Below are 24,062 nucleotides of genomic sequence, written 5' to 3'. Positions count from 1 at the left end.
ATTATAGTAAAGTAGTGACCAGTGATGATATCGAGACTGATTAACCATATATACACAGAAACAAGCAGAATTTAGACTTTTAACTTACGTAATTGAACTTTGCACAGTTGCGGAACATGAGATACATGTCGGCCACAAACTCATCAGGTGAGCTGTAACACTGGGTATTCCCCTTGCTCAGCTTGGCCCTGATCACAGACAGGTCCATTGGCCTCTTGATGATCTGGTAGTAATGGCGTGCCTGTGTGAGAAAGCAGTGGCATTTAAGACTCTTATATTATCCCCCCAGCCACTTTGGTTCTCTAAAACCAATTCCAATTTAATTATCTCAGGAGCACTCTGCTCTTCAAAATGCATCACATTAATGTTGCATGAGCTCCATTATGTATCATTGTGACAGACGTGCTTCTACCTGTGCACAGGGTGCATGCTTGCATCGCAGTCTTAAACTAAGTTAGATACTCAAGACCTTTGATAGCATATGGTAACATGGAGGTGACCTGTTTCTCTGTTGAAGTTTTGTTTATGGGTTACAAAACAGCTTAAACACAATGCACAATGAAATGTTGCATAAATAGATAAGTGTAAGCTGATTTAGGCATGAATGACAATTATAGAATGCCTCAAATATCATATAAAATGAGCTTTGTAAATACTTTATGAAGAAGAAAATGTATTCAGCACAATTTTAAGGCTCTAAGGATTCACTCACTTGGGCAAAAACTGAATGTGAGCAGAGCTGTGTTACATATAAAACTCATGAGGGAAACTTTAGACTGGAAGTAAAACTCTTAACTACTATGTGTCTGTAAGTATAATGAAAACATAAATATATTCTGCAAAAATAAATTAACTTTACTGTAAGAAAATGTTGATTAGCTTACGAGTGGACTGACGGGCTCTTGGAATGGCGCACTCAGGATGTTACTGAGGATCAGAAGTGTCAGCCGCTCACATTTCTGCAAAGATTCAGCCAAACATGAATGAAAACTGGCGCGACAGAAAGAGAAGGATCACAGTTAAAGAAAAACTAAAAAAAACATTAGTTATTGCCACATACATTTTTTATAGCCATTTTGATAAGTACGTAAACACTCGTTAGTCATGATATTTATGGAGATTTTTTTAGCATTTAGATGAACCCCCTCGGGTAATATGAGTGACAGCTGTGTTACCCTCTATAACATATCAAATTGACTGCTGTAAATAAGTTTGTTCTTATGAATTGACCTACTTTCTCGTCACATGGAGATAGCAAATTTGCTGATGCATTTTCTCCAGATGCTCTCTCATTGTCACCGTTGTATTCGACACCTTGGTGTAGAACATCTCTGCACAGGGTGCACACCCAGTCACCTCTGAATGAGGGAAGACACATTAGGTTAGCAGTACCAGCTTTATGTAAACTGTTTAACAGGAGGTGAGAGGATTGTGCTGAAATTTCACGTGAGCTTACGAGGGGAAGGTCGGCAAAGGGGGGATATGGCAAGAGAGGTGGAAGACTTTTGGACAGCGATCACAGCATAGCAGGTCTCCTCCGATCAGACAAACGGCACAAAAATCCTCACTCTCCAACTCTGTGCTGTCTTGCTCAGTCTGGACTTCCTCTGTGTCTCCGGGAACAACGGGATTTGCAATCAGGAGTGGCCTCTGACCTGGACCGATCTCCTCATCCAGGTCAGAGCGAAGCGGTTGCGGGTCATCGGTGGTCAGCTCGGGTTCAGAGTCTACATCGAGCTCAGATGCCACAGAGCCCTGAGAGTCTGGAGGCTGATCGGAGACCACGTCAGAATCAGTCTCGCCCTGAAAAGTGGGGTCGTATACAGGCTGGATGTCGGACTCCGTTTCAGCATCACCTGATTCTGTATCTGCATCCAACCCTCGGCCGTCTGGTCCCGCATCTGATTCTGGATCTGCCTCATACTCCAGACTTGGCTCTGAGTCGCCACACAGCCCCATCTCTGCAGACTTCTGCTCAGCTCTACACTCCAGTTCAGCCTCAGATGAAGACGGTGCATTCGGGTCAGAATCTGGTGATGCATCTGAGTCAAGCTGTGGGTCTGAATCAGCCTGAGAGATGACTGCTTCCTCTGACACTGACCTGGGATCAGAGTCAGAATCCAGATCCAGTTCATAGAAACTTGGTGCCACATATTCAGAGTCAGCGGAGAGCAGTGTGGATTCTTTACGAGGAACAGGTACCCCTATGTTGCTGTCGCTGCAGTCTGCTTGTGCGGTGGACTCATTACACGTTTGTCGCTTTGGTGCTGCAAGCACGCGGGTGGCCCCACTAGTCTCAGATTCTCCTGTTATTCCCTGTGTTTACAAGAGAAGAGAAAGGAAGGGATTTTTTTCATATTACAGTTTAATCTCTTAAAACCCTCATGCATAAATACTACAGAGGACAGCAGCTAGCCAGGGTCATCCTAAATTACCCCTAAAGCTTACTAGCCAACACACTTTAGCCATAACCAAGTAAACAAATGAAATAAATGGTGTGGTGACAGCTAATTATATGCCTGCTATGGTGCTTCTAACTCTTTAAACCCTAACCTAATTTACCCTTTAAACCAGGGGTGGGCAACTCCAGGCCTCAAGGGCCAGTGTCCTACAGGTTTTATGTGTATCCTTGATCTAGCACAGCTGATTTAAATGGCTAAATTACCTCCTGAACATGTCGTGAAGTTCTCCAGAGGCCTGGTAATGAACTAATCATTTGATTCAGGTGTGTTGACCCAGGGTGAGATCTACAACCTGCAGGACACTGGTCCACGAGGCTTGGAGTTGCCCACCCTTGCTAAAAATGCTAACCGTGACGGGTTAGGGTTTAAAGGGTTAAAACATCTCCCTTCTTGTTTTGAATTAAACAAATGCACCACACCTGGGTTTTCTGCTGAGGGAGGGTTTCGCTCTTATCCGTCCCACTGGCAGGTAGAGGGTCACTCTGTCTTCGTCCGTGTGGTGGGAGCTGAGACACGAGTATTTTGAGACGCTCGAGGCAAATGACTGGAACCCTGGGCCTTGCAGAGTCATTCTGAACATCACTATTAATTTAGAGGGATGTAAAAATAGGTTAACAAGCTGTTTTCATGATTTGTGCATGGACTGATCTTTCATTTTTTTTAAGACAATACATACCTGCTGTTGCTGTTACTTGAGAAGCTGCATTTCTTGTTGGCATCAGAACCAATCTCTTCATTTACGTAAGTGATGGGGTGATCTAAAAAGTATGAAGAATTCAAGCAGTTGAAAATGTGAGGTGTTTTTTTTTTAATTGACTATGTAAGAAAAAATCTCTGAGTGTTTTCAACCACCTGGCTCTGTCTTATAGGACATTAAAGGAGGTTCAGTTGAAGTTTCCTTGGCCACACAGAGCACCCCATCTGATGCTCTCCTCTGTCTGGGATCCAGCACGTAATACTGAAATCAGAATAAGCATTAAATAAAACTCTTTTAATAATAATGTACACTTTTATTGATCCCCATGGGGAAATTCTTCTCTGCATTTAACCCATTCACTCAGTGAAGCAGTGGGCAGCCACCAGGGAGCAGCGTGTGGGGATGGTACCTTGCTCAGGGGTACCTCAGGGTAGCCGTTCAGGGGATTTGAACCCCTGACCTTCTGATCATGGGGCAACCACTTTACCTACTGAGCTATCCCTGCCCCATCAAGAAATAAAAAAACTCCAGCGCCATCTTAGTCATTAACTCCAGCAGCAAAATATGCTGTTAAACCAAATAATGGCTCCTGCAGGTTTCTACAAGCACGCGATTTTTCAAATGACAGAAACTGTCAAAAAGGATTGGAAAAATGGGCTCCTCATTCCCTCGCTTATCTCCTGAGAAAACTGTTCAACTAAACGCCTCACAGATTTTATTATTTTTTCCTTTTTTACAAGAGTACTGCACAGATTTAGTATCGCACTCTCTGTCAGACGTTGGGAATTTAACTATTAAAACTGATTTAGCAGAACCATCGTTTTGTATTCTTTCTCCCTCGCTCATTTTCATTCTCCCGCCTTATCAAATTGAGCACCTCCAATATATGCATAGCACCAAATCAGAGGTGTGGGTGCACCGTGCCAAGAGCAGCTGATTTCGCCTAAGCTGCTAGGCTCAAGCAGAGATGAGAAGTGGGCTTTACGCGTGCACAGGTGTGCTAAGCTCACTTCTTTCTAACTCTGCATTCCTTTTATCCTGCTCTTTCTGCACCTCCAGAAGGCTTTGCTCTTTCTTCACATGGCAGATGAATTCTTAAAAGCGCTTGAAAAACAGCAACCTAGTGACAACTGAGCATCTTAGTCCATCGATGCAAAGTGGATCTTGGTATTGTTTTCGCCTCTAGTTAGTTTTGGAGTTACAGTTTTTATTGTGGAACTGTGTATCACCAGAGATGACAGTGCTGAACACACATGTGGCGAGTGCACCTCCTAACTGTGATCAGTCCTATTCTCCCTGACAGCTCAGCCTCCCCACGTGCAATCATATTCTGATGCGGGGTTACCTTATTTGCAGCTCCCGCTTCTAGGCTACGAGCCCATCCTGTGGGCCTTTCGGCGTAAGGGCTGGCGGACGGGGCTGCCAGTTCTGTCGGGATGCTCTGGGAGCGCCTCTTCCTCCTCGAGCACACCGAGCCAGTGCTCAGCCTGCTGCTATGCTGCACATCAGACACACACTCGTGGGCTGTCACTGTCACCTCCAGGGATGTGGATCTCTGTCAAAAAACATAAATATATCCACACACACAACTGAGCTGGGGTTTCAAGCAGCCTTGCATGCACAGGTGCACCTGTTCATGCCATTAAAAACTGAAAGGAGACAAAAAAAAAGTGGATGGACACACACGGGCACACACCAAATGAACAAAAACATCACTCAGAGCCTATTCAGGGAACACCTCAATCCTTACAAACATGTTGAATATATTAATGTTATTGTTGGAGCAATGAAAGCTTTGGATATCACACCAATTATCATATGTAAATTCAACCCGAGAGCTACAGTGTGGCCCTTTGATTAAGCCACCACTCTCACAGTTTCTCTCATATATTACAGTTTACTGATCCAAGTCTTCCAAAAGGTTTTTTTAAACACTTTGGCTTGTGTCTCTTTTTCCGGTACACCATCACACATTTTCAGGCCAGGCTGACACCAAGCACATGCTCCTTAGTATCATGCGATTAAAACACTCACCTGATCTATGCCCCCTGGGAAACGTATGCAGGATTCAGGCTGTAGAGGAAAATAGACTATAATCCTTCTCTCTGGAATCACGGAGGGGTATGGGAATTTATCTCAGTGCAAACCAGAGCTAAAAAACTGGCAGCTCACACTATTCCCTCAGCGACTCATTAATGACAGGTTAAGTACATAAATGACTGTGCCCAAGTGGCTTTATATCACTTTCAGATGCTGTGACTTGAAAATGTAAAAATAACATATCTTTGTGGTAGTAATCACCCATCTTGAGAATTTTTAAAGAAGGGCGATTATGCGGCTGCTAAAACCCCTGGCATCACGAGTGATTATGATGAACAGCGAGCTCCTGGATTTAAGCATGCATTGAAGTGCTCGGCTATAATTGTCAGAGCAGCTCTTTTGTTTTCCCATCATCCCTTCTTTTTGAAAGCAAGAGCAGCTTTCTGTTGCGCCATCTGTTTTTGAGGCTAGCTGTCAGCTGTGGGAAGTGATCATTCTGGCATTAATATAAAGTGTTGCTTTTGGTTTCAATTGTTAATGGATATTAATTAAAACTGAATGCCGCCTCAAACGCTCCAACACTCGTCTACATGTCAATATTTTAAAAATATACAATAGCCCTTTCAAAACGCGTAAATCGCGGCTCTCCGAGCTTTTCATTCGACTTAAACGTCCCGTCATTAAGCAATTTCTAATGCAGGCTTTGGTGCCTTTGTGTAAGCAAGTGTTTGAACGTCTTTGTTTTCACAGGAAATAGGCTTGACCAAACAGTAGCGGGTTCTGAGAGGCACATATAAACAGCTTTGTGTGGTTTACCATAGCAGGGTTAAAAACTTCGCTTGAGCCTCTAGAAACTTTGCAGAACCACGTGTGAAGTGAAAAACCGAAGGCTGAGGTGCACAAAAATCCCACCGCATGGCTCGCTTTCATCTGAGGGCCAACTGTCAAACAATGTTCTCAACTCTGCTGCTTTTAAGAAGCTTTATGAAGCTGGATTTAAGCAGAATTTTCTTGTTACAACGAGGAGCGTACAAGAAGCACACTGTACATAAAACGCTATTTTTAGCTGATCGGCTATTCTCAAGGTGTCGCCATGTTTGATTTGGCAGATTTCTATGTTGGTCGCCCTTCCTGACACGACAGCAAAGAGATTTCTGTTTCATTTGTATAATCTTTTGCTTTAACACACATTTTTTGTTTGTTGTCTTTTTCATCTTGTTTTTTTAATATATTGTAGCTTCAGCTCTTTTTTTAATGCATGCGCATATGGGTATATATTTTATTGCAATATCCTCTGTTGGTGAGTTTGCATTTTTAGCTTAATTTCTCACCCTGGCATCTCTGTGGTCTTTGACGGTCAGTGCAGAGTTGGTCCTCTTTTGCTCTTTTCTCACACCTGATAAACACAGCAGCAGCTGCTGCTGTTGCTGCTGTTGGACAGGACTCTGCACCCTCCTGCCCTGTTGTAGCTCTTGATCCAACATCTCCCTCCTTTCAGCAACCGCTATTTGTCCACAGGTCTCCTCCACACGATGCGTTTCCACCCGGTTCTCTTCACTCATTGGATCCCTTTCCAGAGCCGTGTAGATGAGCTCCTGTTGCAGAGATCTGCTGGTCGATAGCTTCCCCCGACGCCGGTTTGGTCTCCCACGCTCTGCACTTAGCCGAGCCTGGGTATTTGGAAGAACTTCTTTGCGGTGTTGATGATGAGAAAGATAGGACTTAGACTGAGAATGTGGTTGTGAGTCAGCAGCTTGTGGCTGAGATGCAGATGCTCGGCTGCGGCTGAGCTGATTGTGCCTTCTGTTTGGGACAGGTGATGCAGGTGGAGGACGCTGCAAGGAACTCTCCTGGTCCCAGAACCTCTGGATCTGCTGGTTCTGGTGCTGGGAAGCAGAAATATGAGCCGGCTGAGCACAGCTGGAGTTATAAAGTGTGGTGTCCAGCTGGCTTTTGTCCACAGTGGGAAGATCTGGCTGCGAATGAATGCCATGAAGGCAGCACATCTGAGGCTCACAGCAGGCTTGGTACCCACAGCCCGGCTCTCGTCCTCTGTGAAACACTGGTGGCAGAGTCAAGCAGGTAATGGGCTGGGGTCTCATAATACTGGAGCAGGCCAACCCTGGGGGATAAGCGCAGTTTCCCCCCTCAACAGTCAGCTGACCTGCAGAGTAACAGAGTCACGGTGAGAGCCCGGTTTCAGAGATAGTATTTCACATGTCATGCATCAAAATAATGCTGATTAATTATCAAACAGATATACATAGTTACGGTTCCTTTTGTGCCTACTTAACTTTTTTTTTTTGAGTGAGGAGGTTTCTCCTAGAAAAACATGTTCTTAAAAAAAGTCTTCTTGCATTAACGGATTGATTTTTACCTAAACAGGAAATTTGTTTCGTCCAGTAACTAGCATCCCAGTTGAATTTTATCTTCACAGGACTCCAAGAATCTGAGTGGTGTGACGCCTCAAGCAGCTGCTGCATCTGGAGTGAAATCTGCAGGAAAGGAAATATGAAAAAGATGAAAGATCAACTTTATTCATTTAGGGTCAAATCACAACAACAGTCACCTCAAGGCACTTTAGATTGTAAAGACCATTAAATGATAGCGAGGAAACCCCAACAATCAGACAACCCGCTGTGAGCAAGAACTCGGTGACAGTGGGAAGAAAAAACTCCCTTTTAACAGGAAGAAAACTCCAGCATATATTTGTAGATGAATATGCATTTCCTTTGTTCCTTTCACTAAAAATATGTCATTCAGTTTTTTATAATAAACTAAATCAACACAAGGGATAAAACATGCTTGTTAAAGTGGACTTCATATAAAGGTTTTTATGATAGGGCAAGAGGTGGACTACACTCAAGACAGATTTCCAGTTGATTCACATCCATTAGCTGATTTAGAGGCACCAGTTAACCCAAAGAGCATGCTTTTGGACTGGGACAAATGCAAAAAAGTGATGCGGTGGGCAGCTTGAGGTCCACGCACAAGGCCCCAAGCTGCCCACTACACCACTACGTGGCAAAAGAGTCAGTGGACAGATGTGTCTCCATACAAATCATGAGACCAGAAAGACAAATGGATGCAAAGTAAGTTTAAAAGAACACTTAAGTGGTTTAGTTTGGACTTCCACAAAGAGGCGAATCTCCCAAAACAGTGGATCCTGCACTGCTTATCATGCAGCTTTTCTATTTTTAAACCCCACCTAACGGGTAAATGTCAAACTCCAGGCTGCCAGTACAGAGCACACGGAGCCTTCTTTCTTTCTCATGCTGAACTAAAGCCAGCAACACAACTTCAGCAATTTTCTCAGGCTGCTCCTTCAAAAAAAAAGTAATCTCTAGCAAACTGACCTTCAAGTACAACTGGAGTTCCCCTTTAAATGTAAATGTGTGGCTTCTTTTTCAAAGACGATAAAAAGAGACTTCACACTTGTTGTTCTACTTTACAAGAAATTAATTATCACTTCTCTCACAGGACCGGACTTTGTGTGTGTGCGTGTGCATGTGCGGGACGACGTCTGTTAACTGTCTCATATGCATACCAGAGCTCTGCTGAAGAGCACCGGGCTTGTGCAGTGATGGGTCATAGCCCAGGTGATGAACTTCTGAATGTGGTCCAGCTGGCCACATATCTCTATTGCCCCTTGCAGCTGGTCCTCCAGACGCTGCTGGAAGCCCTCTGCAATCTTCTGCAGAAAATAAAAAAAAACAAATGTAAACATGAAGTTTTGTGTCCTTACTTGCAGAAGGCAAGCCTTGTGATTGGACTGCAGGTTAATCAACAGACAGCTTTTGACAGATGTAGGTGCTGGGATGTCAGTTTAAGCAGCTGCGACAGCTTATCACGAGCTAGCGACGGCATCATGGCAGTTACAGATTCTTTGCGTGTAGATTCGTGGCCGGCAAGATGATTAGATGGAAAGAGAAAGTAATTACCTCCAGTTGCTCTATTAATAGGTTGGCTCGTTTGTTAAGCTCGTTCATCATAATCATCTTTGCCATTTTAATCTGGTTCTCTGCCTTCCTGTGTGCAATCTTCACTCCGTGAAGCCTGGAAAGACAGAAAGGGGGCAAATGTCTCAGTCCCTCCCTAACCCACCATTTGTGGGCAAAGTTGCTCAGAAATTGGACTTTAATGACAGTGTGGGTGAAAACCAACCTCTCCTCTATTTGTTTAGCGCTGTTCTCCACTGCAGACCTCTTCTCCTCCACCTGAACCATCAGACTCTCAAACAGCCACTGCTGATCCTGTAGGGCCTTTCCGATCTGCACCACCCTAAACACATGAGAGATCACAGCATCCACCAGAAAGTTCACTAATTTATTCTTTGAGCATGACGAACACCAGAATTGAATTTGTTTCCCCCGAGGACAAGACATTATGCAGGTGACCTTCGCAGCACCTCCTGCTTTCTAACATCACAGAAAACAAAAAGGTATGAATACTTAATGAATGTTAGGCTGGCCAAGGGTAGTGTATGCAGATATAGATGATAAAACTGACAAGGCAGTTAAAGAGTGTTACTGCTCACAGGAAGTTTTTTTTAACCTGTGGTTAGCCCTTCTCGGCAGTGTCCTTGTGCTGTGCATCTGAGGACTGACCTGTGGTTTTTGTGGGAGGACAGGTGACAGCTGCTACAGCACAGAAGGTCACATGACTCGCAAAAAAGCTCCAAGGGCTCCTGTCTGTGAGAGTGGCACATGAGGAGGGACCAAGGATACGACCCCGGGCCTGAACGACATACAGAGAGAGGAGGGGGAGGGGGGCAGAGCAGCAGTCAACAGGCAGTTCACAGTCAGGCCCACAGCACGCAGCATTAAAGTAAACACATTAGAAGAAAAGAAAGACTTGCAGTGTCATCAGCCTGTTTGCTCAAAGTTTGCTCAAATGGCATGCAGGATCACATGACAGCCTCTAACTGTCTTCTTGATAAGTTATGAACACTTTTTATTATTCCAAAGTGTCTTTTAATGTCATCAGTATAGGACAGATATGCTGATGTGAAATACTTAAAGAGCTGTAAATCCTTAGAAGTCGCCTCTAAAGTGCCATGCTGACCAGACCAAGCCTCAGTTCTTTAAGTTGTTTATTCTCCTGCTAGCTAATGGTCTGAATATAAATTCTACTTGTACCTTATACCTGGATTCTTTTATTTTTTTTTAAATGTTGAAAATAAAAGTCAGTCAGTGCTCTTACTGTTGCGTTAAACATACATGAAAAGAAACTGAAGAAAACTGAAGAAAACTGTTACCAGTTTTGTTGACAAGCATTATTAAAGCTGACGTAGTGCTACACTTTAACACCAAAATAATGTTGTGGCACCCGAAGGAAGCTGAGGTTGCAATTGTATGTGTTAAAGTGTTTAGTGACAAAGATGTCAGTGTTTCAGCTGCTGTCCAACTGGCTTTTGAAGTACCATTAGCAACATCTCACTTTTAATACACAAACTCTAAAGTGCTTCTCACCTGTACCTCTCTCGCTATATAAGAAGCTTTTGGCGCACAGAAAATCCATCTAACATTAGCTGGATAATGCTAATAAACGTACCCTACTGCTCTCTGGTGGCCGGCTCACCTCAGCCAACCCCCCTCCTGCCTGCAGATCATCAGAGATCTTTGTGGTAGAGAGCTGAGCATCACCTTGTGTGCATCAGCCTGATCTGACTGACCACATCCTGTCTATCAGCGCTGTCACACGGTTTTTCTCACAAGTACACAAACCAAATGCTAACCCTCCCACATCACAATAATGCTGTCTGGGACGTGCTCATTATGATTTGACAACTTGTGCAAAAGCAGCTGGCAACAAAGCTGCCAAACATACACGATGGGCTTAAAATAGCAAAACACTAATATTAGCAAAAATGAAATCATCCGAGCACTGAGACACGTGTTAAAGACAGGTGCATAGAAATACATGCAGCTATCATGCATTAATCATTGCAAAAAGACACCAGTCCTGCTAACTATATAATAATGTGTTATACAAGTCTGTAAATCAAACTAATGTCTTGCCTTGTCCAGTAGGAGGCAGGGAGCTGGAGCCCCTCTGGTGCAGTTCTGGGAACTGGGTGGCACTGGGCCTCTGTTGCTGGTGTGATTCCATGTACTGGGAAGTGTTGGGGGTTCTCAGATGCTGGTGCACATCTGTGCACTGGTAACACAACCACTTGTTGCAGAGCGTACACAGACTCTGTGCAAGAGTCGGCTCTGTGCACTCTGAGCAGCTCTGAAAGAGAAACTTTGCCTTAAGTCATACAATGAATACACAAACACATGACAATGTGTTAAAAAGATGGGGTGGCACATGACATGTCAGAAAAAATTGTGCTGCTGCTTCATTTAAGGTGGAATCACACTTTAAGGAGCTGTTATGCGTTTGCATGCTTGCAAATGCCTCCGAGAGTCTTTGTAGAGCGACTCGTGTGGATAAATATAAGTACCCAACCAAGAGATTATCTAACACAATAAAATATCTAACACTGAAATCTAAAAAAGCTGGTTTTCATCAATAAAATGTTCAAATGCTCTCTCTTGTTTATGTCGTCTTTAGTTTCAAAATAAAAGCACAGAACCTATAAGAACAAAGCACTTTCACTTTTATTAATGTATCCTTGCCAGGACATTTGTCATCTATAGTTGATCCTGCCTAATTTTGGAGCCGTGAACAGCACCTCTGGGATAAAATCCGCTTTTGAAACTCTAGTCCAGAGACAACAGTAGGAGTATTCCAAACATCTAAGAAGACTTTTGGGTTGAGAAGAGGGCAACACAAACATAAGAAACATGCCAGCTTTATACAGAAAGTGCACGGTGCACAAAATGCCACATGAAAGAAATATAATTTCCTGTTGTGTCAAAAAAGAAATTAAAGATAGGAAACAAGATTCAAAAATGCGACAACTTACCTTCTCCATTTCCGTGCTTTGCGAGAGGATGTGTTGCCTTCTCAGCGGGAGGGAGTGAAGAGGAGAGGGAGAAAGAGAACTGCCTGACGCCTCAGCAGCAGAAACACTGAGGCTTCTACCTGAGGCAGGAAGCAGTGTACACCGAGAGGTGGCCCCAAAGGAGGCGGCTTACATGACAGGCTCACTGTGCTCTCTCCTCCCCCAGATCATCCAAGTGTAGGACCCCTCACTGCAGACGAGGAGAGAAGTGTCATGTTCATATTCATTCACTGCTCGCTGGTGCAGCCAACAAAAAAAAAGGGAGGGAAAATCTAATCCTTTTTCTTAAATAAGCCTGTGCATAATAATTGGGAATTAGGGAGATAACATAATTATTTTTTGTAGGGCAAAATATCCCCGGAAGCCTTTCCAAATTAAAGGAAGGAAGACCAAGTGACCTACAATGAGCAGGGAAGGAGAAATTGTAATGCAAGCACCTTTAGGTTCTTTGCAGCAGGCAGGATTAGGTGATGCAAGGCTGAGGTTTTGTCAGGCTAAGTTGAGCTGGGCTAGGATGGGCCAGCTGTGGCCTTCTTCCCTTCGTCAGCACGAGGAGGGGACAAGTCCCAGAGGGGCTACACTCTAACGTAGCTCACGGAAACGGGGTCAGGCTCTGATGGGACTAGGATGCACTCCTGCTATTCCTTCTAAAACTACAAAATCAATCAGGACGTTAAAATGAACAGAGCACTGTAAAATGAAAGTAAAGAAGTACAGATGTGAACACAGAAAAGATAAATATAAATATAACACTTGCATGTCTTTCAAAGATACAGTTGCAAGATAGTGTAAAAGCAGAGAAACGAAACCAAAGAAGAGGTTACTGCTTAAACCAACCAAAACTTAAAATAGTTCCACATCAAATACCCAGAAGCTTTGAATTAAACCAATGTGGCATCTGGACCTATGAGAAAATCTGCCTAACAACAACCCTTTACAGTCTGACCTAAAAATCTGACAACTTTCTCATCCTTGGATACTTCAGCGGGGGAGCTCAGAGCAATCCCATTCCCCATTGTGAACTCAAAGACCCAATTTGAAACACAATTAGCCAGTCGTGGTGCACCCTGTGTCTCGTTCACTCAGCTCTGTAGCATTTTCAAACTGCGCACTCGCTTTCTCTGCAACCTGCACAGCGTTTATCGCTCACGTTGAAACCTCCCGCCAGCTTCCCTGCTCTGCTAAGCTGGCACTAGATACGCATACCATCTCCGGAGACGTCACAATTATAGAAACCTGCGCTATGATCTCTCCCTTGAAAGCACCTCCCGAGTAACATCTATTAACACTGAGGTGATGAGGTCACAGAGAAAGCGGGATTATCTTCAACCACTCTGAAATTATCATGCTGTTTTACTATTCCTCCCTTCAAACAACTCACTGTTACCAAATCCATGAACAGGAAAGAAACGTCTCCACTTTTCACTCATCAGATGTTAATCAAGCACAAAGTCTTCCTTCACAAAAGGCATCACATGTGACAAAAACATCCCGACCTTCTAACTCAATTTAATTTAAAGATAGAAACAAGTCTTAAACATATATTTTCCACATCATGTTTATCTTTTGAATGTGGGCTAATTGAACCGGTATAGCTGATAGGCTATAAAATAACATGACATTTATTTTCAGTGTTATTTATTTTAAAGGGGTGTTTATAATTTTTTTGTCACCAGGGGGCGGAATAAGCAGGCAGACGAACAACTCTCACATATTATTGCTCTTTAGCTGCAATGGCTACCTTCTTAATAAACTACTTTCCACATGTGCCAACAACACAATTTAATATTCAAATGTAATATTACTGACATCGGTTCAGCCTCAGCATGTAAGCCATAAATCCAAAAACACTGAACTAGCAAAAGACTCATAAAGCTGCACAGTAAAAATTCCCAGTTCGTCATTACACTGGCAATACTGTTGATATTACAGGTAGTCTGTAATTCAGTGTTCTGTGCAAAACTCCTGAACCACCCCTCAAGGGGTGAACCTGTGTTGTGTTTACATAACAGGCAACTTAGCAAAGAACCAACAAGGTGATTCTCAAACAGCTATTAGCCAAAAAATTGGCAAAAACCATAAAATCTACAGCAGATGAACAGTATCTGAAAGTCATGTCCTTAAGAAACAGGAAAATATCCAGCAAAACAAAGCCTCATCAGAAATGAGCTCAGTAGAAGCATGTCATTTTTAAGAAAGGAAAACAGGGAGAAATGAATGAGGTATACCAAATTATACAAAACTGTGCTGAAAATCAGTGGCAACAGGTCTTATGGAGTGATGAAATTTGAAATTTATAGTCCAAATATTGTCAATAGGCATAGTGGAGATCAAGAGAGACTTACTACAGTGAGTGTCTACAGCCATCTGTAAAACACAGTGAAGGCTCTGTCAGATTTGATGGGATTATGAATGCAGAAAAGTACCATCAGATTTTAAACCACCATGCAGTACCATCTGATTGGCAACAGCTTCGTAGCTCAGGATGACAATGATCCAAAAAAGCAAACCCTTTGAATGCAGTAAGAGCATACCTGGATAGAAAAACATACGACTGAACACTGTCAGTCATGGACTGGCCTCCCCAGAGCCCGGGCCTCAACATTTTTGAAGCAGTGTGAGATCATCTTGACAGAGAATGAAACAAAAGGCAGCCAACATCCAAAGAGAAGCTTTGAATCTTCAATCCTTATGAAACCTGGAAAACTATTCCTGAACACTAAAGGAATTGTAATTACACTAAATTACAAGAAATCGTCCCTAAGAGAGTTCAGACTGTGTTGGAAAAGAAAGGTGGTCATGCCAAATATTGACTTTCAAGCTTGTTGAAATTGTAAAAGCTCCGTTTTTTGCTTTTTTTTTTTGCATGTGTTTCAATAAATCATTGCACCTATTTCCCATTTTCTTACCAAAATATAAAGAAAGGAAGGGTAGCTCGAGAATTTTGCACAGCACGATAGGTTAACCACTGCATTTCATTTATAGTAGTACATGCTACAACATTAATATATAATAATATATATATGCAAAACATAAAATAATATTTTATTAAAATTTGTTAACTAACAGGGTGCTGCAGCTACTCTGCAGCACTAAGGATGCTGGGAGCTGCGGTCCTCTAGCAGGCTTCTCAAATGCTAATTTGGATTTACATTAAACTACATTTCTTTACATTGAAGCAAAAGAAAACATTTGAAATTAAACTTCACTGAAAAAAGTATAATATTAATATAATATTCATAGCAAAACTTACAGAATAAGGAGCTCAATTCACGCAATAAATAAGAGGAAAAACATATCGAGAAGTTCATCACAGCCAGTGGCCTCTAAAACGAAATTGGCCTATATGAAATCCAGAGCCGTGCAGAAGTTATTTTATGTGAGTCAAGTCACAGGACATGCCACAAACTAAACAAACAAAAAGTTTCTGCACACCACTAAGTCATGGGGTGTATAATTGTGAAAGAATCAATTTTTTACCCTCTTTATCTTATCGAGGCGTTAAAAAAAATAGTTTTAGCTTAATAATAAATACAAGTTCATCAAATTATTGCAATGAATACCTGTTTAGTGTTTAGGTTACATTATGACTGAACTGTAAACAATGTAAAACAGCACATCCGTATCTGAATAGCACCCAACCCTTGTGGGAAACTTACATTAAGCGTGAACAGTACTGTGTAGTTTTTGTATTAGCCCACTGCATAAGGCTGTGGGAATTCGGGATTTCCTGTGATTTTCCTTCTGGCGTATTACGCGTTCGGCTACCTGTTCCATCTGTTTATGGATGTGCTGTCAGCACCTTATTAAAGCTTCTTCAAATAACAACAGCAAGCACGTCAGAGACATCGCAGAGTACCTGCCCCTTCATCCACAGCCTGCCTCTGCATCAGCAGCCAGCGCATCACTGAGCGTGATATTATTTTTTAGAAAGTGCGCATGAGATTCCGCCCCTATCATGGCATCATGGTGCAATCCACAACACAGAGAAGGACAGCACGCAAACACAAAGTAAACACACGGATACTTTCCACCACTAAGCAGCTACAAACTGTGCCTGTGTACAAATTAAATCCCCTCACGAAGCGCACGGCTCGTGCAAAACATCCTGTCAGGTAAACATCAGTGTGCGCGCGTGTGAGGATGTCACAGTGTTGTTTTTGGTCCGGAGGAAACGAGACTGTCTGCCGAGAAACTCCGCTTCTGTCAGCCTGCCCATCACATCTTGTGCCCTGCGTCTGCACAAAGAGAGTTTATCCTTTCTTTTTCTTTTTTTCTTTTACCTTGACCCGAGCATCTCCGAGTGTTGATCCCCCCTTCGGATGTCGCTCTTTGGCCCGGACAAAATTTTGGAGATTCCAAGTCTCGCAGTTAATCGTGAGATTTTATAGTCCTGCAATACTTCTGACGTTTCTCAAGGCTGAAGTGTGACACTTGGCGAGAAGACTGCAAGTTTACAATTAGAGCCCACCGTCACTGAGCGATACAAAATATTAACGTGTAATACCTTTCGAAACTTAAATGCAAAATTATGTATTTAAACACGTAATTACAAAATTACAAACAAATCATCAACGTGACCAAAATTTAAAACTCCACATTTTTCTGAAAACGGGAATCGTGTGTCAATTTCTGAGTAAAAAAAAAGTGCAACAGTGATAAAATATTACGCATTTTATCGCCGAGTTATTACTGCAGCATCATTTCAGCTGTTAAATTTCGGAGATTAGCTGGAATTCATAGTTTAATTGTGTTTGGTCTCTGAAGCGTTTTGTAACTATGTTTTTTTTAAGTGTTGTGCATTATCATTATAAAACATGATAGCGTTTTAAAATCAAGCAAGCATCTGAAAATCATAGATGACTTTAGTGCCTGACTAAATGTACAGAAATTCAGCGGACATGTGAATGGTTCATTTAAAATCTCAACACTCACATCAAACATCAACATCAGGAACATGTATGACTTTAAAAGTCATCTAGTTAAAATAAAGATATGGAATACTTTATTATTAAAGCAGTGAAAACATTCAAATATTTCTTTTTAAATCAGTCAAGCGAGTGAAGCCGTCGTTCATAATGGTCACAAATAGAACATTAAAACATTTTCTTAGACAGCTTAAAGAAGTAGCAGGTATATTCCCAATTTAAGGCATCACTCTACGCACTCATCCTTTCCTGGTCTTGAATTATTGATACTATAATCTGCAGGACCGTTTTACTGCAGCCACTTGGCCAGTTTACCCCATTTGCCCTGCTGCTGTGGGCAATGTAGCAGCACATATCCTTGGTGTCCGCAAGTTAAAGTACAGCCATAATTTTAGCAGTATGTTGGTGGTTTTAGGACCTTATACTTTTACTTGATTTTTAAATTTGATACTTTTTTTGAGTATGTCTTTATGCCACTGTAGCTGCAATCAATTTTAAAGGAAATTATTGCACCTTTTACTTTTTTCCTAGACATATTTCAGATGAATAATAGGAAAAATCTGTTTAAAAATAAAAAGATGTTTAAGTAACAGAGCCACCAACCTAAGAGTTGGATTCAGCTGCAACATTTAACTTCCTGACACCGTGTTGTTACATGAAGATATTTTGGGTTTCATTCTGTTTATTAAGTGTTGCATGCTGTGTTAAGCAGCTTTGACTTTATTGTGCTACGCTGTAAAAGAAAACCAATATCCTCATATGAGGAGATACTTCTTCTTTTTTCTTTTTACGTAAACTTCCTGTTCAAAGAGGAAGTTTGGTCTACATGGTAAACACAGGTTCTAATCACAAATAACTAGAAGAAATCAAAATACAATCTCAGGTCACAGGAAGTTAAAGTGGTAAGAAGCTGTAATGTCAGCTGGACTGGGGGATTTTAAAACTCCCATTTATTACACCTATGAATGATAATATTCCACAGTAAAATATTAAATACTAGTACTTGTGTGTATTTACTACATTCTGAAAGCATAATTGTAGGTTCACTGTTATTATAACTTGATTTCACAACTTTTGCTCAAGCAAAAAAATTCTTTCATGGCCAGCTCTTTATCCGAAAGTCTCTGCACGACCACTTCACATCAAATGTCACTCTTAACTGCGATAAAGACACTGGCAGGAGAAAAGCACCACGGCACCTGGAATCAACAGCGAGCCGCTCAGTTAGGAGAGCTAATAACAGCGTGGCAGCGACAGCCACCGGAGTGATGTGCACAGACGTAATTAGGTTACCAGCAGCATGTGGTAGCCGGTGTTAGACTACTGCGCCTTTTGGGATCTTACCAACCTAATGCACAGCTTTGGGAGAGGCTGTCATTGAGATGTCAGCGATAAAAGGAGGTGTTTTCATCATCAGGCAAAATGTGAAATATATGTCTATGTCTGACTGGGAAGTCTGTACTGCTTTGGGCCTTGTTTTGATAATGAACGAATACAGTTTAATAAGGTTAAAGAATAAAGAATAGAATAAAGTTTAAGTTCAATGCTTACACTTGGACACTGAAACAATTTTAATGATCACTTTTAATAAAAGACTGTAAAAATCTCCAGGAAGAGTTCAAACCATCTTCTTCATTGTATTGCATGTACAGTTTTTGAATAAGCTTTAGGTCAAACAGAGAAAAACACTGTCGTAAAATAATGCAAAAAGGAAAACATATCTGTACATCTACGCCCACCTGCAACCCATTTCAAGTCACATACACTCACAAACTCCGATAACACTCTTCACAAGCACGACTAGACATCAGTGGTTACTCTACGACTCACATGCTGTGTACCGTCCTGCTATTGCTATCTCATACTATAAACATAGGCTGAAGAGCATCACAGCTTACAGTGAAATAATATGTACATGCTTTTAGAACATTTAAAACAAAACAAAGGATGAAAATGGGAGTCGTCTTGACGCAGAGACTTGAAAGATCAGGTCGTCTCCTCAGTTCTTTTTGTGGAGAAACTTCATTTTACTTCCTGGAAATAAAATACACGAATCTATTAAGCCGTGTAAAACGAAGATACGAATATTCGGTATAAAAAAAAAATCTGATTTCTGGCAAACATCCATGTTTAAGTTCTTATTGGTGAAGCCTATCACAGCTAGCTCGTGTCGTGTGAGATATTTACAATAAAAAATAAAGTGAGAGTGAAACTGTGCAGAGGTTTGGTAAAAAGCTGCTGTGTAGCTCTGCCTGTTCAGATGACATTAGCATATGCAGAATAAATATTTGATATTTCTGTTTATAACTTTCCAGCTCCTAAAATATGTCTGCATCTGAACTCACCAAGGCCTCTGAGGAACTTGTTGACTCCACTCTGCTCTGTGTCTGGCAGCTCCTCCAAATATTGATCTACCCGCTGCTCAAACAGACCTGTCAACACAACAGCAGAGATTTTTCTTTAAAAAAAAAAAGGAAAAGGAAGGGTAAAGAACGAGAATATGAAACATCAATACTTCAGGGAGCTGCTTTGATTCAGTGAGAAAGCATGCTGTTAAAAAACATTCAGCCACTAGAGGTCAGTGTAAGTGCAATGCTTTCTTCTGCACAGAGAGCACTAGGAATGCAGGGGTGGAAATGCACAAAGAAAAGCAAACAGCTTTCTCATGAAATGTTTTAAGGAAGAAAGAGCATTCATAGACCCAGCTGACACTCAGAGAACAGCAGTCTACCTTTAGCTCGTGTCTTTCTGAGCTCCCGGTCTTGGATGAACCCTGCAAACATCTGAGACTCCATGAAGACTCCCAGGAAACGTCGGATACTCTTCGATGCCACTGATTTGCGGAAGGCCTCTCTTTGGAAAATGCGCTCCCCACGCTCATTCTGAGTGATAAACAGGGAGTAATGTCCAATAGTCTCCAGGAAGAAGCGGATGAACGCCTCCGACACCAGGCTGTTCAGCGAGTTATACTCTGTGGGGGATAAAAACGAAGGCGTTAATCGATAAAATATGCCCACAGCTTTTGTTAAACCTTGAAGTTCAAGAATTTTGCTGTGCTTGCAAAGTAAAGTTGTCGAATAAAGACCAAACCTCAGTCATGTTAACGACAAAATTGAGACATAACAATAATGATGTGACAGCTTTGTGCTTATCCTATGTCAGAAGATGTCAAGTGAAGCACAATGACACTGCAGGAAAAACCTGAAATCCTGCCCATCAGAGCACCCAGAGCTACAACTGTCATTCAAGGCTAGTTTACCACAGGTCAATATTTTTTACTTATTTCTTTTCTTGATTACTCATGTTGTTATTGTTTTTTATTACTTTTCACTAATATTAGCACAAGAAAGATAATTGTTGTAGTTGTAGTTTCATTTTCCCCTTCACCTACAGTCCAATGAGGCTATACTGTGGGTTGCACAAGTGTATTGGCTTTCTGGACTAGTGAGAACTGGTTATGAGTGGCACTTGGCACATGTAACATAACCACACAGAGTGTTAGCTGTTGGTCTTGGAGGGGAATTTGGAAAGCAGAGATAAGACTGTCTGAAGTAGCCTTAAAAAAACACAAATGATTTGGCCTTATTATGTCAAAATTCTCTTTGTTTCTGTGCCGTAAAGCATGTTGTGACAGTCCATTACAGGTAAGCCATTCATGATTCCTTGATAAAAGCCTCATTTCCACACCAGGAGTCAAAACCTGGCCTCCTGGGTGAAAACTGGGAATCCTGACTGCGAGGGCACATGGGAGCTACACATAGAGACATTGACACATTAGAAACAACTGCACTTATGCTCCAGTCAGCTTGAAATGTACACTACTACCACCAGAAACAGCATTAGCTCATCTCAAAGATGAGCCTTTCATGACTCACTGTCAGCAGAACAGAAGACGTCATTTCCCAGCCAGTTTCACAGACTTGTAGACCGCGCTCCCTGTCGCCCTAATTAACAAGAAGAACATCTGCCGCGTTAAACCGAGAGATGTTCAGTCGCTTATTCACCTTCGTCTGACTCGCTGTCAGAGTCCTGAGTGATGATGTCATTCCTCTGCTCCAGCGCTTGCTCGAGAGCTGCTTGAAGTTTCCGCGGCAACAGCGATGCCTCGTCATCCATCTACAGACAGTTGAAAGTGCTGCAGTTACTACAGATGAACAACAGTGGCGTGGAGACGATGCTCTGCAACCTTTTACGAGCATGACTGTCTAATTTTTGGAATAAGAAATGTTTCGATCTTCCTACTCGACCTGATACAGTCAGGGTTTTTTTTGGTTTGTTTGTTTTTGTCCCTTACTCATGATAGCTCTTATCTGCTAACTTGAGTTAGTTACTGCTGTGTACGCACATTATTGAGACATTTTGCTGTGACAGATGTTTCACCACAATTACATGTTGCCACAGAAAACCAGGATACCCAGGAATGATCTCTGCGGTTCCTCTTAGTTTTTTTTCTCTATTTCTTTACTGTTGTCCTGCTTTCTGCATTCCTCTCTGTCTTCCTGTTTGCCTAGGAAGGTATGTTCTATGTCTCTCTTTCCGTCACTTCCTGTGTTATTTTGTTGCTTTTTTTCTTCCTAATGTGGCTATATTTTTACTTCCTGCCTTTGTTCTTTTCACACCCTCATTGTTGTCAGATGTAGTTCACCTATGCATTATTGGCTTTTTTCTTGGGACAGATTACCTCTGTGTGCTTCATTACTTCATCTAGTCATTACATTCCTATCCTGAGTTTTGAACTTTTATTATAATTATTAAATTTTTCTGAGTTAAGTCACAATTAAAGCTGCTTTTACTTATTAATATATTGTTCCAGAAATAAGAAATGCCAATTAATGTTTTTGAGCAAACGACTGAACAACATGTAGGGTGTTAAAGGAAATTTGCCATTATCTTTACATTACCACTTGGGGCACAGTGGTCACTGCTCATGCTAATGCTAATGGTTTTCTTTTTAAATGCGTAGACCAACCTGTCTAATGAAGCGGTCAGTTCCCAGGTCGACCATTAAAGCCTAAAAAAGAGAAAAGGAGGATATCATTATTTGATTAGCACACATGAGAACTCTTTGATGAATTATTTAACTTTAAAGTCCACTGTACATAAAATGGTCAAAGCTACATGCTACAGCACAATGTTAGATGTAAACGTACTTTGGACAAATGTCGCAATGAATGAATCACAAACTGGAAGAGTGACAGAAACAGGTTTCTGGTATCGCGAACAACTCGTTATTGGGTCGGTCTTAACTCTGATTAACATGGTCGCTTCTCAGTTTGATACATTAATGCGGCCCACGCTGGGAAAAAACTGGGTGTAGTAACACTTTTGTAACAAACTAATGGCCATTTCATTTCACGTGGCTTCTACTGCCAAAATATTTATTTTATACGAAAGAAAGAATCAGATGGAGAGCACAGATGCCATCCGTCCATCCACATTGAGCCATGTGTGATACAGACCAGTGTAGTAAAGTCTTGCCACACTTCACTTCACCAAGATTCTGTTTTGTAGAAAGACTTGGTCTAAAACCTGTAACCATTATTTTTACTGATCAACTAATTTACCCCGGCTGGGTAAATTCATCATTTGGACGTCACCTGGCTCGTTCCCTAGTATAATAAAAACGGAGACAGAAAGAGAAACAGCCACAGTTGCCAGGTCATAATGGAATTACTGTGAATCTGTACTGTTTTAACATGTCATCCAAACATGTCATCCAAATCCCTTACATTCAGGACTCTACGCAGCAACATTTACACATCGCTGACATCAACATGAAAATTGAAAAATTCATGGTCTAAATACAATGTACTCACCTCTTCTACAGGCAGCTCTTTGAGTTTAGGCATCGAGCTGGAGAGCAGCCCCACCAGGAACGGAGTGGGACAGCAGACGATATCCAGCATGGACCCTGGCAGCACTGGGATGAAGGTGTGTTGCCAGGAGAAGGGGTAGAGGAGCGCCACCACAGCATGCATGCAGCTGGACAGGGTGCTGATGATGGGAGACAAAGAGGAAGGCAAACACATCAATCATGTTTAACCAGATTAATTCAGACAAGCTTGAAACAGGGAGTATAAAACGCTGAAAGGGTTGTGCAGTCAAGCATTTACTCAAAAAGCACCACCTGCTGTGGTCATGCTAAGTTGAACGTTATATTCTTCTTTAAAATGCAATGTTTGGAAAATCATTACTACTAAATCACTAACTGGGGCCACATTCCAAACTACTGGAGCACAGCCGATGTATTTCCATCACTACACTCCAATTCTCCAAGTTAAATGACTATTTGATCCTCTTTTCCCTGAAACTGTTGCCTTTAAATGAGCCATAACAGTACAGCTAAGTATTCGGACTCTTTGTTCTTCCTGCAGCTCTTCTAAGGTGCAGCCAGATCCAACAGGCTGTTCTTGAGCTTCCACAAATATACTTGTTTTTCTTTTCTTTCCCCCCAAAGTTTTTACGTTATCACAGCTTATTATCACAGCTTCTGGAAAAATTAATGCCTTCATTTATTGCACTTCCACTTCTCGCGCCAACAGTTAACACCATTTACTATAGACCACAACGAGGAACCGTAACCCCACAAACTGCATTATTTTGAGATTGCCCCACTCTGTCTGCAGGGGTGGCGTGACTCTGACATGTTGCTATGGTTAAGCTGGAGTCTTGTTGACGCAATAACAAAACGCAGCAACTCGGTTTAACTTCGACAGCTGTGGTATAACATGAAGCTCACAAATAGCAGCACGTCTTTCTCACGATCCGTCGCTTGTTGACAGTGGCTGACCCCGCCCCCCCTCCAGACTCCCCTCAGTCTTCTACATACTGTCCAGTCCATGTACACAAAGAGAGTGAAAATAAACTGTGGGTCCAATCTCTCTCTCTCTCTGAACTCACACACACACACACACACACACACACACACACACACACACACACACACACACACACACACACACACACACACACACACACACACA

General features: G+C 41.9%; 2 protein-coding genes across 8 annotated transcripts in view; both read right to left on the bottom strand.

Annotated features, from left to right (window-relative positions):
- The window catches only part of trim66 (tripartite motif containing 66), an 18,505-nt gene extending 1,817 nt beyond the window's left edge, over positions 1-16,688 (bottom strand). Inside the window, exons 1-19 of one of the 3 annotated variants that reach the window (XM_005936510.3) lie at positions 16,435-16,688; positions 12,589-12,804; positions 12,113-12,341; positions 11,220-11,433; positions 9,807-9,936; positions 9,364-9,480; positions 9,141-9,255; positions 8,747-8,893; positions 7,577-7,694; positions 6,531-7,363; positions 5,194-5,232; positions 4,505-4,714; positions 3,315-3,420; positions 3,139-3,220; positions 2,882-3,044; positions 1,457-2,316; positions 1,235-1,358; positions 885-959; positions 89-241 (exon numbers count right to left, since the gene is read on the bottom strand). In XM_005936510.3, coding sequence (XP_005936572.2) covers positions 89-241; positions 885-959; positions 1,235-1,358; positions 1,457-2,316; positions 2,882-3,044; positions 3,139-3,220; positions 3,315-3,420; positions 4,505-4,714; positions 5,194-5,232; positions 6,531-7,363; positions 7,577-7,694; positions 8,747-8,893; positions 9,141-9,255; positions 9,364-9,480; positions 9,807-9,936; positions 11,220-11,433; positions 12,113-12,121 — 3,495 coding nt within the window. In that variant the 5' untranslated portion in view covers positions 12,122-12,341; positions 12,589-12,804; positions 16,435-16,688. The remainder of the gene's footprint in view (positions 1-88; positions 242-884; positions 960-1,234; positions 1,359-1,456; positions 2,317-2,881; positions 3,045-3,138; positions 3,221-3,314; positions 3,421-4,504; positions 4,715-5,193; positions 5,233-6,530; positions 7,364-7,576; positions 7,695-8,746; positions 8,894-9,140; positions 9,256-9,363; positions 9,481-9,806; positions 9,937-11,219; positions 11,434-12,112; positions 12,342-12,588; positions 12,805-16,434) is intronic. The other 2 variants (XM_042220564.1, XM_005936511.3) reach the window with 2 other exon arrangements.
- A 1,949-nt stretch (positions 16,689-18,637) lies between these two features.
- dennd2b (DENN domain containing 2B) overlaps positions 18,638-24,062 on the bottom strand; it is a 56,932-nt gene continuing 51,507 nt past the window's right edge. For 4 of the 5 annotated variants that reach the window (XM_042220565.1, XM_042220566.1, XM_005936505.3 and 1 more), the window contains 6 exons: positions 22,896-23,073; positions 22,049-22,090; positions 21,084-21,195; positions 19,811-20,050; positions 19,425-19,511; positions 18,638-19,113 (listed from right to left, as the gene is read on the bottom strand). In XM_042220565.1, the coding sequence (XP_042076499.1) occupies positions 19,079-19,113; positions 19,425-19,511; positions 19,811-20,050; positions 21,084-21,195; positions 22,049-22,090; positions 22,896-23,073 (694 nt within the window). In that variant the 3' untranslated portion in view covers positions 18,638-19,078. Of the gene's footprint in view, positions 19,114-19,424; positions 19,512-19,810; positions 20,051-20,954; positions 21,196-22,048; positions 22,091-22,895; positions 23,074-24,062 lie in introns of those variants that run through there. The other variant, XR_006054378.1, reaches the window with a different exon arrangement.

This window comes from Haplochromis burtoni, unplaced genomic scaffold (assembly GCF_018398535.1).
Source record: "Haplochromis burtoni strain Fernald_Lab_line unplaced genomic scaffold, NCSU_Asbu1 Contig_50, whole genome shotgun sequence".
Classification (NCBI taxonomy): Eukaryota; Metazoa; Chordata; class Actinopteri; order Cichliformes; family Cichlidae; genus Haplochromis; species Haplochromis burtoni.
The sequence above is the reverse complement of the archived record's forward strand: the minus strand, read 5'-3'. Positions and strand labels throughout refer to the sequence as shown.